Source organism: Temnothorax nylanderi, unplaced genomic scaffold (genome assembly GCF_030848795.1).
Source record: "Temnothorax nylanderi isolate EJ_2023f unplaced genomic scaffold, tnyl_v1.0 TNYL_tig0019_pilon, whole genome shotgun sequence".
In the NCBI taxonomy this organism is placed as follows: Eukaryota; Metazoa; Arthropoda; class Insecta; order Hymenoptera; family Formicidae; genus Temnothorax; species Temnothorax nylanderi.
The window spans coordinates 567,493-590,821 of NW_027249081.1; the positions used below are offsets into that span (position 1 = coordinate 567,493).

At 43.6% G+C, this 23,329-nt stretch overlaps 1 protein-coding gene across 1 annotated transcript in view; it reads left to right on the plus strand.

Annotated features, from left to right (window-relative positions):
• Mnb (minibrain) overlaps positions 1-23,329 on the plus strand; it is an 81,315-nt gene continuing 57,986 nt past the window's right edge. The window contains exons 1-2 of the mRNA XM_071699653.1: positions 1-2,059; positions 17,538-18,667. Coding sequence (XP_071555754.1) covers positions 18,526-18,667 — 142 coding nt within the window. The 5' untranslated portion in view covers positions 1-2,059; positions 17,538-18,525. The remainder of the gene's footprint in view (positions 2,060-17,537; positions 18,668-23,329) is intronic.

A 23,329-nucleotide genomic window follows, 5' to 3' on the forward strand; every position in this document is an offset into this window, starting at 1 on the left:
TTAGAGACAGGAAGGTCGTCGCGCTCGTGTGACGGCGGCGGCGACAACGACAACGGCGGCGGCCGCCCAGCTCACCACGCGCTGTCGTTGCCGACAGCGGCGTCGGCGGCTGCGTTCTGTTATTATTTTGCCGCGGTGCTTTTGACCCTTCGTGCCGGGCGAGTTCATTGCGGCGCTGTCGCGGGGGTGTCAGCCGGTAGTACGTCCACACCGCGCTCTCCGCCGCGTATCCACCACCCCCTCCCCCCTGCCCCTCCGTCCGTCCGTCTGGCGGCAGCAGCGCCGGCGTCGACGGTACGCGGGCGCCTCGTGATCGCCGAGCGCGAGGACGGGAGTGGCGGAGGTTCGGGGCGCGTCCCTAAGGCGTCCGTCGTCGGTCCCGCGGGGTCCGGTCCGGTCACCCCGGCCGCGCGTCGCGTCGCGTCGCGAAAAACCCAGAAAGGGAGAAGAGGACATCGCCGCCCCGCTCGCGCGCGCGACAATACCACGTGATAGTCGTCGCGACGGCGGGACGAGCGAACGGCCAGCGGTAAGTCAGTCAGTAGTCCGCGAGGCCGCGCGGCGTCACGCGGGTTGACGCCGATGACCATAACCTGAAAGGAGCCGGGGCCGCGACCCGCGCACACACCCCGCTCGTTCTCTCTCTTTCGCGAGCGCGAGCACGAGCGCGCGCGCGCGCGAACGAACGAAAACAAACGGTTGTGCCTCCTCGAACGCGGGACTCCGTGGTTGATAAATTCGATATACCGCCTCGTCCACCTGATCCACGGGTGGCGCGCGCTCGCGTCCCTCTTTCGGAGCACGGGACTGTCACCCGCCTCGTTCTATAACGGAGCGGCGGCAAGAGGAAGGAGTCGTTGACGGAGGGAACGGGGGATCGACGATCGCGAGAATCCGGATGTCCTGATTGGAGAAGACATTTCGGCACCGGAAGGTGGAAGCGCGAGCGTCCACGTGTGAGTCACGGTCATCGACGATCATCGACCACCACCACTGTGCAATTTACCACCACCACTACCGTCGCCAACCGTCAACCACCACCACTACTGTCGTTAGCAACGCTAATATCGCGTCGCCGCTACGCCCAGCCGCGCGACGACGCCGCGATCGTCGCGACCGATCGGCTCCCCGCGCGAGGAAGACATAGAAGGGAGAGGGGCGAGAGAGATCCGCGCCGGCGGATATACACAGTGAAGTTTCACGGCCGCGACCCGATTGCGATCGGATCGCGAAGGGAAAGGCGCGACGAGGAGCGAGGATACGATCCCGCCGCGCTCGCGCTTCGTGTTACCCGCGTGTGCGTGCGTGCCTGTTTGTTTGTTTGTGTGCGTTTGCGTGCGTGCGTGCGCGACACCCGCTTGGGCGTTCGGCCGAGGGAAGCGCGCGCGCGTTATGCTCGCGGTGACAGCTCGGCGATAAGCTCGAATGTGGTTTCTGGCGTTTCTCTCTCTCTCTCTCTCTCTCGCTCTCTCGAGGTGCCCCGCGTCGCGAGTGTCTCCGCTGTTTCGCGCGCGAAAGAGGAAGTATCCCTTCGTAACGTCGAACATCCAGAGATTTCCGTCTCCCTTCTCCGCCCTTCCCCCCCTTCCACTACCGCTGTCACCAACATCATCGTCTACCCCGTCGCTCCCTCCCCACCTACGCAATCGTCGCTCCGTCGGTGAAGTGCGCGACTGTTGAAAACCAGTGAAACGTACGGTGGTGTGCGGCGCGCGCGTTTTATGCGCCATACATAAGTCAACGTATAACCGCATGTATACACGCACGTACATCTGTGTCGTTCGGTGTGCCCGATAAAGTGTGCGAGAGAGTTTTTTCTTTCTCGACGCGTGTGCCGAGTTCTTCGTTTTCTCTCTCTCTCTCTCTCTCTCTTTCGACCGGATCTACCTGCCTGTTGTGTGTGTGTCCCGCACCCCCACCCGTCTTACCCGTCCCCCTCGCCTATCATTCACGGCGTCGCCGGCTTGTTTTTTCGAAGTGGATTGTCGGGAGAGGCCGCACGAGCGTGACGGACAAAGGGGTACGCGTTCCAGCCTGCGTGAGGAGGATCGCATCGAAGGTATGTACGTGCTTGTGCGCGGTTTTTCTCTCTCACTCTCTCTGTCTCTCTTTCTCTCGCTCGCTCCGCGCGCGCGAATCTTCTACCGCGCGGAGTTCGCTTTTGAGGTTAGGGCTCGGGACGCGCGAAGTCGATCGAACGATCGGAAGGTAGCGGCGTGTCACTCGTGATTGTCGCGTCGCGTCGCTTGTATAGCGCGTTGTTTACGCGCGTGTTACGCGTACGATGCTCCGAGATGTATGTACGAGGAGAAATTGTGCAGGCGGAGCGTGTTAATCGAGAATCCGAGACCGTCGAGGAATCGTGCCCGTCCGCGCGTCGCGTCTCCGCGCGCCCGTTCGGCCTGGTCCTAACCTCAAAACTCTGGTACGTGAGTAACTACGCCGTTCAACGCTCTCCGCTGCGCCTCGCGGGTCCCGCTCCTCCGGCGCGCCGCTTAAACAGCTGTTTAAGCGGCGCCGCGAGCGGCGCGAGTCCCGCGCTCTTTTTTCCCCGTCGAGCCGCGCGTCCGCTGATTCATGGCCCGCGCGGCGAAGGGAGCCCGCGAACAAAACGCGATGCTCGTCAGACTGCATAGGGTAAGGGCCATGGCACATAGAACAATTTAAGCAGTACCTAAGACTGATATTTCATATGTCGTACGACAAATTTTTTAAGCGTGTTGATTGGCTACAAAATAGAGAAGTTCTCGAGTTTCTAGAAATCCTCTATCTTGTGGCAAATCAATACGTTTGAAAAATTTGTCGTCCGACGAATGAAATATTACCCTAAGGACTTAAACAGTAAGCAAATTGACCAATCACGGTCGAGAATTCTCGAAAACTTGAGATAGCTATTGGTCAATTTGCTTATGGTTTAAGTTTTTCTATGTTAGGGCCAAGGCCCTAACCGGCGGTCGCGTCGATACCCTTTGCTGCTTTCCTTCAGATAAGGGAAAATGGATTTATTAGAATTAACGTTAATCAACGTCGGTGCGATCAGACTGCATTGTCTACCTGTCGATTGTTTAATCGGTAATCCTGGATTTTATTTATTCGCTTCAAAAATTGCCAATACGCTATTGTAATTGCATTTCAACGTAAAAGAAACGAGAAAACGAGGCGAATGGCGTATTGGAATAATTGAAAGATGCACCTTTTCGTGAGGTATATTAAGCTATCTAAGCCAAATTATCAGAGCACTAAATATTTTATATGGAATTAATTTGCTAATTATTTGCTATTTTTTGCTTTTAAAAGTAATTTTTTTGCTCCAGCTATTAAAAAGTTACGAAGGGTTGGATAGTCTAAGATTAAGCTATCCAGCCATTGTAAAAAAACATATACATAAGTCAAAGCAAAAAGTTAATACCAAAATTATTTGCTATTTTATGCTTTTAAAAGTAATTTTTTTGCTCCAGCTATTAAAAAGTTACTTTTAAAAGCAAATAATAGCAAATAATTAGCAAATTAATTCCATATAAAATTTTCGTGTTCTGATAATTTGGCTTAGATAGCTTAATATACCTCTTTTCGTGAAACGTTATTTTTATCCGAGATATCGATCGAAATCTATCGGCTTGTCACAATAGAGACATACGAGTTTCTTTTATTTCGTGATATACGGGTGACTCTCGAATAATAGGGTACTTGAATTGCATGGAGTCTCGAATAACACGGTAAGAAATTGTGACAACCCTATTTTTTAAAAGTTTTCTTTAAAATGATCCCTTAAATTTAGAACAAAATGCTCAATTTTACATGGATCTGGGTCTTGAATTGCCCTGTTTTCAATAACACAGAACCAATTAATCGTGTTATTCGCGGGTTATCTGCATTTTCGAAGTATACAGCGTCGCATTCGGTTATTGTAGGAGCTTACGAAGCTAATCAAATGTTAGAAATGTAAAAGTTTTTAATGACAATAGAAGAGAGCGGTTATTCAAACATAAATTTTTACAACTTTTATATTATTATTTTTATCGGAAGAAAAAATGATAACTTTGAAATATAAAGTGATAAATAATTTATCGAAACTTTGGAAATCATCGATCAATATCGTGAATTACCGTGTATTATCATGCGAATCGATTTATTTTGTACGCACGAGATTATCGATACTTCCATATCTTTAAAGAGAAAGACTCCGAACGCGCGAAAAAATCCCCGTTTCTAAAATCGGTCTCGCTCCGCGTCTACTTGGCGCGAGACACTACCGTGTCTCTTGATATCGTGCTCTGATTTTGAATTGATAAAATTATACTTTATTGTTTCAAAATCAGAGGACGATGTTTTAAAAATGGAGTTTGAAAGAAGAAAGTTACGAATCAAAACAATTAAGTATCAGTATTCAGACGCATTCAATAATAATTTCTATCTTTGAATTTTTCTCTTTTAGTTTTACTGTTTTACGCCTGCTCTAGACGATCTATAATTCGTGTCAAAATTTACGATAGAATTTTATTTATAATTTCATGTAATTTAAGATATATTTGAAGAATCAAAATACACATACTCATAATACATAATAAAATAGTATATAACATGCGGCATGTGAAATTGTACAGAAATTATATAAAGATTAGATAGAGAATTCTATCTTGAGACCTGACGCATTTACAAATCGTTTGAAAACGAACGTGATATATCACTGATAAATGAAAGTTTTCACACGCGGGATTTTTCCAAATGTGCACGCGATATTCCCCGCCGTCAGACTCCGCAATCCGTTAGTATTGTCAAAACTCTTTATTGCTAAAAATCCTACAGGTGGCAACACCGTGTAGGAGAGAGATGTCGCGGTAAGGTCTTGACGCCACTGCATTTCGCATTATCGCGCAATCACGTTTATTGCGCGCGTCGCGTCGTCCGAAAAAGTGGCGGAGCCACGGCGGGAAAAGCCCGGCGGATAGAGCGCGACGAAACGCCGATATCTCAGATTGAACGAATGGTTTTTCTCCGAAAACTGATACGAACTAATTCTCGGAAGATATGTCCAAGAGAGAGATGCACCTTATCTCTCGGACTATCTATAATCTATGTTTCCTCGTAACTGCACGATTATAAATATCGTCTCGCTTCCCGAAGTAGAAGAGATGGATGGATTCGTGAGTTATGTAAAGCAACCATCTTTTTTTATTTAATTATTCCTAAGATAATTTTTGCAAATGGCTTTTTACACATTTAGGTTCAATGCGATGTCATTTTTTTTTATTTGAGAATCGTTCCTCATAGGACTACACGAAAAAGACACGAGATATAATATAAAATTATAATTATATATATATATATATATGAAATTGCACAACTTTAGTTCTACGGTCGACAGTTATAAGATATTGATTAATTATATAATTTATTAATTTCAAAGTCGTGTATTTTTCAAATTTACTCGTAAATCGACCTTTGCCAAGTCAGTTGCAGCCTTATTTGCATTATTACGTGAAAAGGCGCAAGTGTACTGGCTGGGGCTCTGTATGGCAGTTCCGCCGATTGTGTTTTCGAGCATCGATCCTCGCTCCGTCCACGTGTACGTGCACGGCCTTCCGAAATAAGACCCTAATTTTGACGCGCGGCGACGTTATTATCAGTTTGATATTAAATTACGTGCCTCGAATCAATAACTCGTTCCCGAGCTGAGTCGCGGACAGTTCGCGATTCCGTCGGTGCCGGTGAATGTTGTTTTCTTCTTCTCTTTTTTTTTTTCGTGAATTACACCGCGTCCCCGCGACTTGTACATGAATCCTCCCACGGGAGGGTGGCAGGGGGAAGCTTTGCCTTCTTGAGGAGGCCACCGAACGTCTCGGCTGCACTCATCGTCAGGATTTCCACTTTATTGATTCGGTATGACTTTCGACGCGTCGACGCTAACAATGCTGTTCCCTGAAACGTGTCGAGTCACCGCGCGTATTGCCCGTGTACTTAAAACAGGAATGCGGCAACTCTCCGCGTTCCGCTCGTATTGATCAACGTGATTTTGTTTCACCTGTGCCTCACCGTTTCTTTGAACGACTCCGATCCGGAGTGCACTGCATCGCTTTTAATTTCAGCCCTAAACTAATCACTGTTGAAGGCAAATTGCGTTTTTTTTTTCACGTGGACGGTTACGTCCGCGCAGGGATCGTTCTCATTTTTGTTTTTGCTAAATTTTCTTGTACGCATATTGAGACAGGTGAAGAATATAACATGCAACTCTCAAAGGATACTGATAAAATAAATTTTGGTTGATTAAGTTGTCTTTACGCGATATGGAGACGCGATTTGTCTTTATTACGTGAAGTGAATTATCTTTCTTCTCGTATAAAAAAAACTTCGGGTTTTATTAGCGTTTTATTTCTTCAGCCGCTTCTAATGAAGCGTGGATTGCTTCCTATTCTGTAATTGTATTTACATAATTGCGTAAAAGTTAGTCTAAAAAATCCGATAAAATCGTTCTAACGCAACGCGTGCGGAATCTACGCGCGTAAAGAAGAGAGTAAAAAGAGAACTTGCTTAACACGCGCGCTGGAAATTCATGCTGACTTAAAGGCCGATCGAGCGAATTCTTTTTTTTTCCTTCGCCGCCACGACGCCTGCTTAATCAGCGCTTGGCGCGCTTTCTTATCGCACTGTGTACCGTGATTGATTCATCGCTCGCGAGATAGCCGATCGTGAAATTCCGTGAACCCGATTACGCGTTACGATTTTTTTCGGCGTTGTCTCTCGCAGGCGTTGCTTTGCCGTGCAGGACCGGCGCGGCGCAAAGCCAAGAGGAGCAACGAGCGTGGTGTCGATGGTAGGTCAGTTACGGGCAACATTTATCAGGCGTGTATTTTGCACCGCGTTAATTCGGTCCGTGACGAGGACCTTCCTTTGGATTTTTCGGCTTATCGACCGCGAACGCGCCTTGGTTTGCGCAGTGAAAGAAGTCAACGCTGATAAAACGGGGACGGATGCGCGATTACCGCGCTGTGTTGAGTCTTTCAACAGTGTTTCTCGAGAAGAAAATCTTTAGGAACTGAAATATATAAGCGTAACATAAAGCGTCAAAATCTTTTTAACGCACACATTAAAATTCCATTTTAATTTTAAGATGAGAAAAAGGATTCCAGATTTTAATTTTTCATATAATCGAAATTGCTATATCTGTAACTTTGTTACTATAGAAACGAAAACATTTTGTCAATGAAATTGTTTGTTGAAATTAGATTTATTATAGATTAAATGAACAATGCACCATTTATTTACCATTATTTGTATCTCTAAGCGTACAAACCCCTAATTTTTATTCGCGCTTCAATATCTTTCCTGAAAAAAGATCCATTTCAAATGAGATAAGGAATCTTAAAGTATTATCCGTTTGGATAATGTTTTTATCTAGTAGATAATTCAACATATAAATCAGAAATTGTGAGATCTTAAGATCATATTCATCTAAAAAACATACAAGTGCCGTAATATAGAAGTGACAAATAGCAACTTGAAAAAAGAAACGATTTTTAGACCGAGGTGAGGAAAATATGATACGAATAGCTTTACCGTGGCACGGTTCGATATATTTTATTCTTAAAATATCTTCGCATCGATTTCTTCCTGCTTCTGTTTTGTCGAACCGTCCCAATTTTGTAGCCGGCATAGAAAGACGATCGCTTTTCTTTCGCGTTATTTTTCCCCGACGCTTCCGCCTTTAAATGCGCGGTGAAGTCGCAGGATCGCACAGCCGGGGAGTTAATACGAGTCTCTGAAACCCCAGTTAGGGGAAAACCCTACATCTGAGAGGTTAAGGTCGGGGGTTTTAGTCGCGAGCGCGCGTTTCGTTTTTTGTCTTGTTACCCTTTAAGCACGTGCTTACGCGGAGTATTCTCGTAAAATTCTGACCTTTCAGCCCGCATCCGTATTCGAGGGCCTCCTCCAAAGGAATTGTTTGACCTTTCCGCTTTCCGCCCGCCGACATCCGCGGCGCCCGATTAAGAAGGAAAGCGCAGCTGATAACGATCCTTTTAATAGACCTCCTCCGTAAACCGGTCGGTCGGGAAAGCACAATACCTGCATGCAGAAGGATATTAACGTCCCACGCGCGCGCGATCGCGATCTCTTCATTGACGTTAATGGACAGCCGCGGCACACGGTAATTTTCGATCGTGCCGTGCAATGAGCGGAATGTCGCGGCGGACAAGCGGGATTCGTATATTTACATCTGTTTTTAGCGTGGCAGCCCGCCCCGTGACGGTCGTCGCAATTAAATTTCATACACGCGAGGTAAACAGACGTCTGTTTAAAATTCCAATGCGTGCCTACACGCGCCGCTCGATTTCCGCTTTCAGCGAAATCACGACAACACCGGAGATATCACGCACAAATCACGCAAATTGCGTCGCGCTTCGTGGAAACGATATGCATTTTCTGTGCGCGGTTTTTGGGAGAGTCGCGGCGTGCCTCGCCAGAAATGTTCTATTATAGCTGGGAAGCTGCCCGAATCGCGAAATCCGGAAAAATCTCGAGTTTCCAGCGACGGAAACGTCAAATCGAGATTCGGTTGAGCCTAACGTCGCGTTGCGAAAAAATAAAATCGCGTAACGCGAAGAAAGGATAGGTGGCTTTCATTACGGAGAGGGATTACACGCATGCATTTTGCGTGAAAGTGCCGCCTCCTCCCCATGCCGGTGCATCCGTCCGGCGTAATTATGTTGCACGAAATCAGGTTACGTTGATTCCTGCCGCTTGTGTTCGAAACGGGAAATGAATGACGTGCGAACCGAAATGTGCAACCGCGATAAACATTGCGTGCCGACTTTTCGTTACGCGCGAAAACGCACGAACTCTTCGGATCGGAATATCTCGCTGCAAAATGAAATTCTACATTAATCTTTACTGAACATCAAAATAGCGTAATGGATGCTATTGAGATGCACAATTAAGCCGTCCGCGCATAGAGCTTGCCTTAGCAATTATTGCCTCAACACTTTATTCTACGATATCTCATCGTAGGGAATTGTTTGGGAAAAGTCGAAGAGAATTACGTGAATCTTTATTAAAAAATAGAAATAAATATGAATATTGATATATTCATATTGAATCTTGCTAATATAGATAGAATAATAATCTATCTAAATTAAATAGCTTTGTTTCTAACTCAATCCTGATAAAAATCTAATTAAACGTTTAGTTTTCAAAAAAGAATAAGAGAGCAAATTTGACGCTCATGTGTTTCGCGAAACCGCTGCTTAATTTTGGACGTGCTTCTTTCCGCTTCCGCTCACGTGCGGAAACGCCGAGAGATGCGGAGGAGTCGCTGGCTAGTGATTCAGTTTCGGGCTGAAACGATATAACGACGACTCGCTTTCCTTTGAGTACGGTCGTCGCGTCGTCGCCGTCGCCGTCGCCGTCGCGTCCGCCCGCGTCCTCTCGCGCGTCAGCGCGTGCATGACGCGGCCTGTCTGCGTGCCCGTACGCGGAAACGACGCGTCTAATAATAGGCGACACGTTCCGCGATGGTAGTTACTTGACTCTTAGCCCCGCGGACTCTTAGCCATTACGGACTGCGCGCGTCGCGCGAGATAACGCGCGCCCTAAAGTGCGCGGTAAACAAGGGAGGAGGAAAATAAAATGTAATATCTTTATTGCTCTTTACTTTTGTTTCACAAGTTGGAATAATAATTACACACGTAAACATACCGTCGCAGACGTTTCCATGACGCAGCACGCTTTCGTCGCAGTTTCTTGTCCGAAAGCTTCGCTAAAAGCTCTCGCTAAAATTCTTTTAATTGCAATTAAAATTCAAATAAAAATCTTTAATTTAAATTCGGATTTATTGGATAAATTTTTTGGAAAGAGAAAGCGGCACTGTGTTGACTGCAAAAATGAGATATAATAATAAATGTAATCGAGATGTAATACGATTTGAAATCGATTTGTCGCCACGCATCGTTGATATCGGTTACATTGATATCGGTAAAGGGTAAAATATGATGTCGATTAAAAGTTAATGTGAAAGTTAAGAAAAGCCGCGATTGCTTACGTCTGGCCCGTAATAACCATCGCTGTCTGTGAAGCGCGCGGATACGTTGCGTGCGAAATCGCGTACGTTGCGCGGTCGTTTCTCCCTTTACTCTTTACTCACCGCGACTCGCCGAACCGCGATGAACGCGACATATTATTTTTCTTTTGTCTCTCTCTCTTTTTCTTCTCTACCTTTCCGTTCCGTTCTTTATAAAAAAATCCCGCGTTATCACGACGCGCGAGTCTAGTACATGTTATGCGGAATCGAAGATTGCCATTTTGATAATTCACCCACTTGTAAATATAACATTTTATCGCGACTTATCATTTACATATATGTCATCGTGCGCCGCGCAAACAATACGTAGAGTGCATTGCTCGTGTGCGGAAATTCTTTGCGGAATTAAAATTGAACGTTATTGCCATCACGCGGCTAAATAACTTTGTGCAATTGTTCACCGTTAATTGCAGTTGATACGCGCAAATTACCCGTTAAACGCGCTTTTTACGTTTACATGTGTATAAAAGCGAAGCGGATTACGCCCGGCAGCGCATAGAAAGGGACAAAGCGTGGCATTTGCCTCAAAATAAAAGCGTAAAGCAAAGATGTATCCTCTGCGTTTCACAACGTAAATAACTTTTTGCTTTTATCATAAGCTTAAAGCTACTTTGTCGTTGTTCATGTCGATAATTCATACATAGAGTTTGCGTAGACAAGTCTCAATATTCGTATTGAACATCGTCGGAGTATAACGTTGCGGAGTAATTTAATAAGGTGCACGCGACACACAAAGCGGAACAGCAGTGATATAAATTTTAACAGATACAACCGCGCGCACAACCGGAACGTAACGGATTTTTCGATTAATTAATTAATTAATTATTCCCACTAATAATATATCTTTTTTGATATGTATCTTTTCTCTCTTCTTTTTAAGATTCCTCTTACGATCGCGGTTATTCGATCGTTGACTTGCTTTTCCGTCTCACGAAAGTCGTTTGTACTCGTGGCGTTCCCGCGATCCCGCCGTGAGTTTCGTCAGACAAGAAGACGGAGGTCACGTGGCGGATCGAGCATATCGTTTCAGCTGTTAAACACACTGCGGCCAATAATCATTAGTCACGCGTTTTCAATATCGACGTCTTAGACGAGTCCAGGGGCGGGAGGGGGGGGGAAGACGTTGTCGCCGACGTCGCGACGGGAATGTCAATGGATGGGACGGGAGGGAGGAGAGGAGCGAACGACTTCCACGTCAGGGACAAAGTGCCTGTTGTCTCCTCGCGCCTGGCAAACGACGAGGTTGGGACGACACAGTCGTACTTGTAAATATAAATAAATAAAATGACGCCCCGCGCGCAGCGTCGCGAAATTTTAAGCCCCGCAATCGATCGACCGTGCTCGATCGATGCTTCTATGTCAACGATACGCACTGTGTGCATTTGACATTCGAGCTCCTTTGCTTCTGTCAGCCGTTTCAGAATACGCGCGGACAGCTACAGTTTGTTCCCGTTTCAGCGCATAATTTCTAATGTTTTTTTTTACTTGCGCTTTTTTAATTATCTGTTCATTATCGCACATCTCGCGCAGGCGGGCGTCTTGATGTTCCTGGAAGTGAGCGCAATAACCGTGACACAGTTGCATAGCTTAGAATATTCATTCCCAACGCTATCGCGTATACAATATGCCGTTCTATGCTTCATAATTGAAATGCTGCATTTCAGTAAAATTGTTGCCTGCGAGTGGGTCGATGTTATACATTTATCTTCTTGAACAGCGTTATTATCGTTTTCTTCAGATTTATATCAATGATTGGTATTCAAAGCTACATATGGGAGAAAAATAATAAATTCAATTAATAAATCGATCGTATCTTTTACAATAAAATTACAATGAAAGATTTAAAGGTCTGTTCGATAATCGAGTTTTAAAAACTAATTTGATAAAAAAAAATGTTTTTATAAATATAATATTTCCAACAAAAATGTTATGAGAAACAACATAACATGAGAATTAACGTACATTACGATAAAAATTGCTTAATGTGTATTTAGGTGTAAATAAGGCTGGAATAAAATCTGCTAGTTTCGCTTATTGGCTTATAAGTTGTTATTATGTATCTTTAGATCACGTTAATCGTATGGTTTAAAGATTTCTTTCACGAACAAAGTAAAAACATACAAGTTTATATTTCCTTCCAAATTACGTCGCCTACTACTTCATACCTGTAACGAAGATTTATAGAGAAAGAGAAAGAGAGAGTTGACGTCTCTTCACGTTTTATCGATGATTGAGCGTGAAATCGTTAATGACGGCCTCGAAACTTCCGTTTTATATGAGCGCGCGCGAGCGAGCGAGCGTTTCGCGGGGAGTACACGTAAGTAGACAGAAATAGATCGTAGAAAGTGGGCGACGATGTTATTATTAGCGCAGCGAAGAATGTCTGGATAATAATAGCCATTAATTATGATGTACCGTACGACCTCTCCCGCTGCGTCGCAACGCGTGCGGAGTTGTTGAACGCGCAAATCCGCTCGATGAGCGCCGTACTGAAAACAAGAGATACCACGCCACCTTTCACAGAGTGTCCCGAGACCATTGGATATCCTTTTATAATGACAAACACTTTCCTCGAACAATTTAGAATCAATTTCTTCTTAGTGAAAATGTCGGGGCATTGATTCTCGAATATAAGCGATCGACAAAAGACTGCTTCTCGTGAATAAACTTCACGGAACTTCCGCAGTAATAAAACTGCATTTTTCAATTAATTTCAAGTGAAATTTATTGCAGTAGAATTTTAATTTCAGATGTAGTTGCAAAGATATATGTGATGCGAAAAAAATTAAAAGGATGTAATAAACGATGATTTTTCTTGATGTTTCCACTAAAGAAAAATTTATTTTAAAAATTGACTCTAAAGAACTTGTCATTGAAATGATGCAAAGTATATTGCTTGCGATATTTTATCGAAGATACGCTGTATATCCAATATGCTTTAAAGACGATTCTTTCCGACGATATAGATACTTAAATCTTTGGGTCGTCATCTCAAAGCAAATTAGATATCGTGTTCTTTTTTCTCTAAAATTCTTCATTATACACCTTAATCCGAGAAGAGATCTCAATCTTAACTAAACCTCCTCAATACTGGATCTTAAAATTCGCCACAGAAATAACATTTTGTTTAAATGATCGTGATTATCGTGAATTTCTGATTAATTCATGCAAATCCATCTAAAACACCGCAAATCTCGAAATTTACGCGGTATCGGTATCATAGCGCAAATCAGAAGGGATTTCTGTGATTTCTGTGATGATACGTTAACACGCGAGATTTAACAAGGATGGTTAAAGTAATACACAAAATATTCCATGATTATTGGCTCACGATCCTTTACGACTCAGAAATTATTTTTACCGCGATACCCTGGCCGAAGGGAACGTCTGGCCGAAATTCGTTAAAGGATACGCCCGCAAAAGCTCGACGGCCTAACTTAGTATCGTCATGTTGTGCGCGCGCGTGTCGGAGTGCTGCAATATCGCGAATATACCGCTGCCATATCGGCGCGTAACATCGTAAACATTCGTTACTCCGTCTCGACGGGTCGCCGTACAGCCGTGCACGAGACGGTGAATCGTAGATTTTCTTGCTCGGATCGTCGATAAACGCGGAACAGCTGTTGATGCGTGCGCGCGGGTTTCGCGTTTCTACCCAACCGCCGTTCCACCGTCCGCGTCAAGTGGGGAAGGGCGAAGACCACCTGGCCCAAACCCTGAGCGCTTCGTTCTGTTTCTATGGAGCACAATGTTGCACGATCCCTCGGATCGATCGGCGGCGCGCCGTGAACAAAAGCTCCCGGCTACGTGCGTGGCTACGTAGGCAACATATGTTCGCCACGACGGAGAAAATCCGCGTTCGAAACGGCCCGCGTTTTAATTCCTTAGATCGATCGTCGAAACCGTCCGCGTCAGTGTGTCCGTCGATGTTGTTGAGTTGTCGATCGAAATTTACGATAGGCTGATTGTAAATAAAAATCACGCGCGCGAAAATGTTGCATGTATAAAGGACGTCTCAGGAATCTGTATCGTCGCGATTTTTACTTGCGGATCTTTGAATGATTTGGCGTGAATTTCTATAAGTACGCTATATATACTTCAGCAGAATTGGCGACTTGGTCTCAATATTTAAAGTAGAAGTATAAAGATAAAAGAAGTAATCTTTAAATTACTTTTATTAAAAGAAAATTAGTTTTATATTGATCAAGCAGGAACGACAATTTTGAGACAACTTATGTGATAATCTGATGGTGCCTGCGTGTGTGAGAGAACGGAATTGCAAAGCGAATCAGCTTCGAGTTAGGAATTTCTATTCTAGAAGAGGTATGATTAAAAAGCAATTTTTTAAAGAAGCAAAAAAAAGAGATTTATCTTCTAAATCCACACATTCACTCATTCTTATCATAAGTTTTTTAAAGAATTTCTGACTGCAGGTATACATATAAATCTAATCACCACAGAAAATCCCTAAACGAATTATTGCATCATATATTTTTTGTATGATTTATTTGATTGGTTATTAAAAAAGAACACAAATCACGTGTGTTATAAAAATAAAATTTGCAATTTTATGGTATAATAATAGGTGACTATAAAGATGTAAGACAGATATATGTAAGCAATAACTATTATCTATTATTTTATTGAATTAAAATTTACTTTTTAATAATTAATTTAAACTATTAAGTATTTCGTATAATTTTGAATTCACTATAATAAATATTATATTACAAATTTCTTGAAAGAAGAAGGTACGCGGCTACACTATATAAATACGAATTAGAGATAATATTGCTACGATTGACCGAAATGCAGAATTGATATGTTCGTTGAAAAATGGATTTTACACATACGCGTACACATTGTAGATGAAAACATTTGATTGTGTTTACCGAATTTTTGGTTTGTGCGTCCGTTTAAAGGTACGGCATGCTTGAACGTCTCAAAGGGGCTCTCGTGTGTCACGCATTCTCGTTCATGGAGATCGTTAAATATCGTAAAGTTGCTTCGTGGAAGGTACCTGCGAGGCGAAATACATGCGCGGAAAAATCGGGGTGGAAGGGGAAAGAAAAGGGCGATACGCTTCTCGACGTTCGACATGATTTTCCGCACGTGACTTCCGGCAATATTAAATATTCAGTCGCAGGGTTACTTGCGTGCCTATGTGAATCCGTTCGTTCCACTTTTATCGACTGCGTTTGGAATATTAATTTTTGATCATCATTACATCGATTGTCGATTATCGCAATGAGTCGTAAAATTATTAGCTCTACGCATTGGAAAGAGAACGGATTTTGTTATTTTCTTATATTCCAGAAGGAATAGAAACTTTTTTAAAACTTAGCAAGATTTCTTTACCCTTCTCTGAAATGATTTTATGAAATAAAAGATAAATAATTATTTATAAATAATTATAAATAATTTTTTCTTACTAAAAGATTACATTTGTTTAGTATCATGTAGGTATTGGATATTGCTTAAGAATCGTTTAGATACGCAAACAATCATCAGTCGTCAATAAAATAAGATATATTAGAAGTAACTTTTAATTAATATAAAAAACCGGCTCTAAAAATACATTTTTAAGTATGCTAAAAGTCATATTGTGATTTATATGGGTCCCCGATCTATTTTTCGGTCACAGAATCAGGTGGAGGTTGATGACCTCCATATTTCCAATTGTCCTTCAATGTATCTTTCTCGATGCCTACATATAGTCATCCATGCGCGTGCGCCGGGTACGCTGATGGAGCACTTAAATATTCCAGATAAGGACGCGCTATCGCGATTTACCAGCTTTAAAATGGGGTTTTCCTCGCGTGTAGGGGGTCAACCGTGATCGCCATTCATGCCACAGCGGGAGGTGCCGACGGGACCTTTTCTCGGCCACTTTTTGCCGTCATCTCTGCGGCACATCACAGAAGATAGTTCGATCGACCGGCGACTAAAACTCGCGGAACCAGTGGCAGATTTAAAGATTCTGTAAACCGGCAATCGCAGAATCTACAGAGAGAGAGAGAGAGAGAGAGAAAATTTTTAGATTAAAAATAATTTTAATATGATTGAATTAAAAAACAGCTGTTAACATAATTTCCGTCGAATATATTTGCTCTCTTTTTTTATATCTTATTATAAATATATATTTAAAACTAAAAAATTGACAAAGAGTCGTGCAGTTTAGACACGTTAGAAATGATGTTTTTAGAATTATCGCATTTTGAAATTATCGCATTTTGAATTTCAGAACGGCTCGAAATATATAAAACAATAAATTCCATGGCTCGGGTTGTTAAAACACAGTCAAGATAAATCAGTCAGGTAAATCAAGAATAGAGGAGAAAGAGATTTGACGTAGATAATTATTATTTCTGAAAATAATCCGAGAAAAAGAAAGGAATGAAACGTTACGCAGAATCGTGTGGGGCCCCAAACTTCGTCTTCATCGGCGAAATTTCGCCACTGCGCGAAGCGCGCAACCACACGGATCGGATCGATGCACGCAAAAAGCTGACCCCCATCCGCTATTTAAAGGCGTATCCCAGATTTTACTATGTGACGAATTTTATTCTGCGATCTCCTCCCTTAACGGGACGGATGTGTATGCGCCGCGTATGACCGGCCGTATTCATTCATTCGCGTGTGCGCAATCCGTAGAAAGAATGCAATCGGGGATAATAATAAGCCGAGATTGGACGGGGGAGGGGACGGCGATGAATTATTGAGATATCAGAGAGTACGATCGCGCGGGGCGTTGTGAATCGTAATCGAACATCTGAGAACCGACATCTGCAGGTGGTGGTAGTGGTGGTGGTGGTGGTGGTAGTGGCGGTGGTGGCGGCGCGGCGGTTCGGTGGTGGATGTTGCGCCGCCGGCTTGCAACAATCTGTGCTAATGTAACGGTTGCTAGTTTGCTACTTGAAACCGATGAACTTTGTTGCATTAGGGAATTAGTTGCCACTCTCGGCGGGGATTCGGGGAGGGGAGAGGGGGATTCTCTCTCGACGATGGTATATAACATAATATACGCGGAGGGCGCAAAACGTACTTCAGTATCGCGTGACAATGGGCAGTTTCGCTATTTTTTGGATTGTTAATTTATGATGGCGCGTCTCCCCGTCCTTATACCGTGCGCCACGGCGTTTAGATAGGACGTCTCGATATTTATGTATTCGGATTTTAGAAATCCGAGACAGTCCAAGATTAAATCCGCGAAATCTGCTTCGATTTTTTATACACGTATGCATACACGCGTGCACGTATACATCTACGTTTATTTGAATATGTGATGCGTTATAATCAGGTTTAGTTGCTAGAATTCTCGTTGTCGAAGCTAAGATTTCGATCGAACTAGTAGCGCGATATTTCTATAATATGACGCAATATGCGCGGCGATAACATGCTTGAAATTCCAAACGCAAATTGCCCGCAACTGACGTATTAACGTTTTATATATTTTTGATTTCAGGTATCGTCGTCGCGTTGTCCCGCCGCCGGTGAAGCATGGATGCTGACGGCTACGCGAAGTGAACGGGCCCTCTCGTTCTCCCCACTCCCTCCCTTTCGAAATACGCACCTGCTGACAAACAGAAAACGAAGGCTGAACCCTCTGACTATACATATATTTAGGAAAAGGAAGAAAAAAGGGAACTGCAACAGATCACCGCCAAAAGCTAGTAAAATTTTAGTCAAAGCGTGAAAGAAAGAGAAAGAGAGCGTGCAAGAAATAAAAAAATATATATATACATACAATATACATATATGTATATATATAGAAAGAGAAAAAGAGAACGAGAGAAGCACAAGAGAGAAAGATATATATACATATACTTATATAAATATATATATAAATATATAAATAAAAGGAAGGCAAGAGAGAGTGATTCGCGAGCGTGTAAATAAGAGCTATTTTTCGTATGAGAGCGAGAAAGACGCGCCCTGGCCGGAGAGAAGCGAGAAACGACACGTTCGAGAGCATCTTCGGACGAGGAAAGATTTAAGGCGCTCCTCCTGAAGAAGCCGTATCGTCAGGTGAAGGATAAGAAGAAGGAGAGGAAGAAGACGCGACGATCACAGTGGCGGCAGAAGAGAGCGAAAGGATACCGTCGCGTCACGGTTGTTTGGACGTTGTTTCGATGTTCTCCAGTCCGGATCGCCGGTGTTTCTCTCCCCTACAGAGGAATAGCCCCTCTCGCGGAGACTGATCGGGCCGATATTTCCTGAAAGGAATCGCGGTGAAGAAGGCGAACGAGTGTCGAAGGGGTAAAACGAAAGGTGAAAGAAAGAAAATAGAAGAGGAGGAAGGAAAGTGAGGGAGAAAGGGAAAGAGAGCGCAAGGAGAGGAAAGAAATATAGAGAGGGATCGTGCGGCATCGAGAGGGCCGGCTCCATGTTGTGAGCGTCTGAGGACTGCCGAGGGCAGCAGCGAAAGGGCGGAGTAGGGTGCCGCCGCCGTTATGGAGTTCGGTGGCGGGGGCGGTGGGGCACGCGGGGGTGTCCAGCCACCCTCCGCGGGGGCGAGGGGCACCGACACTACCGACGCTGGGTGGCACAAACACGAACAAATGATGCTCATGGAGTCCAGGCACAAGCAACAATGTGAGTAAAACGCACTTCTGAGTCATTCTACCCTTTCTCACCCCGCCCTCCCCCACTCCCCACCTCGCGGTTGATGATGCACGTTCGGGCTCGGACGGTAGCGGGAATTTTCGGAACGGATTGCCGGTTTAAGAGCGTGGGGAGGCGGGTTATTTCGCGGTCTACATTGATCGAGAGCTTCCGTCGGGAATGTATGATGCCGGAGAAAGGGACTTTGTCGATCTAGGAAAAGCTTGATGTCAAGAACAACGTAACTTTTCGGAGAAATAATTTAGCAACATAGTTAAACGACTTGGCAAAAAGAAAAAGCTATTGCGTTTGAAACCTAATTATCAATGTTATTCATTAATAATACTAAGGACAACGAGACAATTGATCAGACTAATCTATATCTGTGTCATATATTCATAAGAGCACAGCTGAGTAACAACTGGCTATTTGTTGCCGATTTGTAAACGAACATACATACAGTTTTAAGTTGTTACAAGAAAGTAATAATACTCAATTCTTCTTATAAGACTAAAAGTTACAAATTATTTTCAAATTACTTTCGAAATGTTGTCCATTTGGTTGAGACCAGCGCTCTTGGTTTTTTCGTACAGACACCATCAATTTTGTCGGAGCTGTAATCCGTGTGATTAATAGCTAGGAGAAATATTTCGAGGGGCATATCGATTAAATCTCGAATATTGCCGAATTTTTGTCAGGTTGTCGTATTTGTACTTAATCAGGGATGAAGAGACGATAATTTGACGTGCTCTGATAGAGACCGCTAGGCTCGAAATGAGATTTTTTTAACACCATTTTATACTGCGTATAGCGCGTTGACAATAATATCGAAAAGACAATATTATCAGTGTAAACAATTTATCTGTGTATTTCTATATATTATAATAATAGTAACGCAAACTATTTCAGTCTTAAGTAGGAATAGAAGCAATATATATTAGAGAGCGAAACCAGTATTTGATATATCTATTTCCGTTCAGTGCATAAGAGACAGAGAAAAGGGAGAGAGAAAGAGAAAGAGAGAGAAAGCACGTGTCTCTCTATCTTTTTTTAATCCCTGACCTTCGACACGTTTGTATATACGCGTTATAAAACATCGACGGCCGAGCGTTACGAGGAAAAAATGCGAACGGTGTAACTGTAAGTTACGGCGCGCCGGCCTTTGACAACTGACGTTTACGTCTGGTTAAACTGTCGTTTTTTCCCGTCAGTTTCGTGCCTTCGGATGCAACACGTTACCGCGGGATATCTCGATAACATCTCTCGGTATACGTTGCTGTTTTCCTTAACACGACTACTCCATAAACCGTGTTCGTGTATAAACACCAGTGCTCTGTAAACATGTTCCATAAACGTTAGTCACCTTAAAAAATTCTTCCTTTTTTTTCATTCGGATTCTAAAGGAGATTCTTCCGGTGTCTTCGAAAGACGCTAGAAGTCATTATCATGTGTGATGAAACGGAAGTTACCAATTGCGCGGTTTATTCGCAACGGAACGCGCATCTCTTGCCGGAAGTTATCTTCTTTTCTGCAAGTCGCGCTCTTGTCCCGCACGTTTGTCGAGCAAGGCAAGAACGATACCATAAACCGCGTCCAGTTGTAACGTGTGTGCTGGCGAATTGAACGACGTAGGCGAACGCGCGCGTATCTCGACTATTCGGGAGGTGATGTATATCGTACATTCGCCGAATACGAGGGCTTTCATTCACCGTTGTTAGGTGAAAAGAGAATAAAGCGCGGCACGCCGATTTCATCCTCCCCTCCCACTACACTCCCTTTCCCCCCGGTAGCGTTGTCCGATAATGAGACGCGCGTAACGAGTCGACGGCGGAAGGAAACTGCACGATGCCGCAATTGCGGACGACGTCCGCATTTAGCTCGGCAATATGATTCGATTAACGACCGCGCTACCATCCGTGCTGCTGTCCGACGTCGCCGCCGGATAATAAACGCTGCTCTTTCCCGCGTCGGTCGCGAGTGCGAGATGTTAATTGGTGTCGGTGATCCGAGTACCGCAACGCATACACGCGGAGAGAAAAAAAAATCTTATCGAGGAGTCGCGTGTCAATCGTGCTTGCGCGGGCTGTGTTAGTTCGTAGTTTCTTTCGTAGTTTCTTTCAACTACGGATTGTCGTTTTCTTTTTTATCTACTCGGGATTTCCCGATCGATTTTCCTAACGGAAACGTCCGCGTCGGGAGACGAATAGTCCTCGGATTAGAAGCGATTGAAAGTGAAGGACTTTCGGAAGATTAAACTCCCGAGGTGCAAACGGATAATAAAAGCCTTCTTCTTCATTTAATTTCAAGCGCGAACTTTGCTTCAGCGAAATTTTACTTTGCGGCGTGCTTATCAAGATAATTAATAATTAAGACTGAGGAGAGATAGCGAAGAGGAATCTGCGAGGTAAGGACGGCATGATCGATATAGTCCTGTACAATTCGAAATAAAGCTGCCATTTTATGATATTTTATTACTATTTGAAAGGACACATTGTGCCGAATAACGTCCCGAATAAGTTTCTATTACATATATAACTAGGCAAACCGAGATCATTTCTTTTAAGCCGAGAAATTTATGTTTTTTTAAACGAAAAATATTATAGTGGTTATATATATTATATAATCTCTATTTATCTCGATATTAGCTGTTTTTAGAAGGCACGTTTGCATTTAGAGCATTTAAAGCAATTCATCATTTAATAAACTCTTCCGTAGAAATTAAACGTACGTTAAACGCGCGTTAAAGAATATACTAAGATAGATTTTAAAAAAATCAGGTCAGCATCTCTTGATCAGGTGGCTGTATTTAGGCGTCTAAATGGATACGTAACATTATACTTCACCGTAAAAAATGTTCATTCCTCATAAATACATTTCTCGATCAATCGTAGGACTTGCGTTCGTGAAAATTCGCGAGGGGAGTCTAATCGACGGGAAACGAATAACCCCTTGATCCGGCGGCGTTGCACGTAAGATTACCAAACCGGCGATTACCGGCGTGATCGATTGTCCATTATCTTTCACAATTAATCGCGCTTCCCCGTCCGAGTCCGAAGGGCGTCGATGTTTAACGCGGCGCGGTCGATCCCGATGCAAAAAAGTGGCCTCGCTCGCGGTCTGTCGACATCGGGAAATTGTTGATTAACGCGATAATGAGTCCGGGCTTCAATTCCGGCGACGTTGTTACGAGTAGGCCAACTGAAATCCTCGAGCTACTCGCGTGGAGAAGAACTTCTGCTTTTCGAGATACTCTACACGCAGTTTGCGTATGTGCTCGCAACAATTTCGAATTTGCGAAAGTAATAGCTGAATAGATCGCAAGTAGGATTCACGATAAAGTCGAATAATTATTAAAAGTTTACATCGTGAAACTTTAGATTTTGTGAACATGTATATTTGAATATTCCTGTAATACTTAAAATAATTTATATAATCGAAAGATATTATTACCGGAAAAATAGATATCTCACAGATATAGATGTCATAACGTAACATACGTACACATAAACAGGATCTATCTCTGTATCTTTTGCGAGATAAAAGAAAAATAAAGCACGTACCGTTTCTACGAGCAAAGATCTCATAGATCGCATTGTCTTTAAATGCTACAAGCCTCGTTCTGTTTACCGGACGATAACGTTTTATTCGCGATGCGATCTTTTGTAGTATCTCAGACCGCCTTATTTGTCGTCACAGTCGGGCTGTTCCGGGCGAGGTGCGACTGAGACTTCTATCTCGCAGATCGTGAGAACGGAGTCTGAAATCCTTCGCGCGCGCGTTTCAGCTGGCTGACGATCACAGCTCTCGAAACTACCGCTATTGATCGTCGCTCCAAAATACTCTTTCGTCGTGAATCATTGAACGCTGCTGATCGACGTGTCTTTCTCTCTCTCTCTCTCTCTCTCTCTCTCTCTCTCTCTCTCTCTCTCTCTCTCTCTCTCTCTCTCTCTCTCTCTCTCTCTCTCTCTCTCTCTCTCGCGCGCGCGCTTTCGCCTTCTCCCCCCGGATGCGTGCAAGAAAGAAAACGCGTGAAAAAAGGCGATAGAAGAAGAAAAAGAAGAAAGACGGAGAAGGAAGCGAGAGTAGCAGGGAGGAGGCAGTATGTGACGTATTTTTAAACGGAGGCAGGCACCCGCGACCTGCTATACTAGGCTCGAGTTGTCTTGTGACGATGACGAGAACAGCAGTGCGTGGTCACGTTCTGTTTCTCTCGCATGGCAAAAGACAATTGCCTACCATTCGATTTCGAGGAGAAACGAACGTACATACATACATTTCATCTTCTCTTCCCTCTCTATTCTTCCGTTTTTTTCGTCTTTTAGATTTTAGAATCAGCGTGATACAGATGAGTCAGAATTTTCCGTAATTCTAGTATCAAAATTTATACTCGTGGAATTCATATTGCGACAACTGTATAATGTTTAAATTTTGCTGATTGTTCATGTAGGAATATTAGAAATTTTATTATTACAATTTTTTATGCATATGTAAAGTAAGAATTTAGCGCAAAGAGGGACAAAATATCGTTTCTTTATCGGGAAGGCAGACTTTACGATTTCTCGCGAGACACGACGATCGCGTCACGTCGTCTGCATCGAGACGAGATTGGCAGTGCGAATAGCCAGTGTACTTTAGAACGTCGCGACGGCCAGT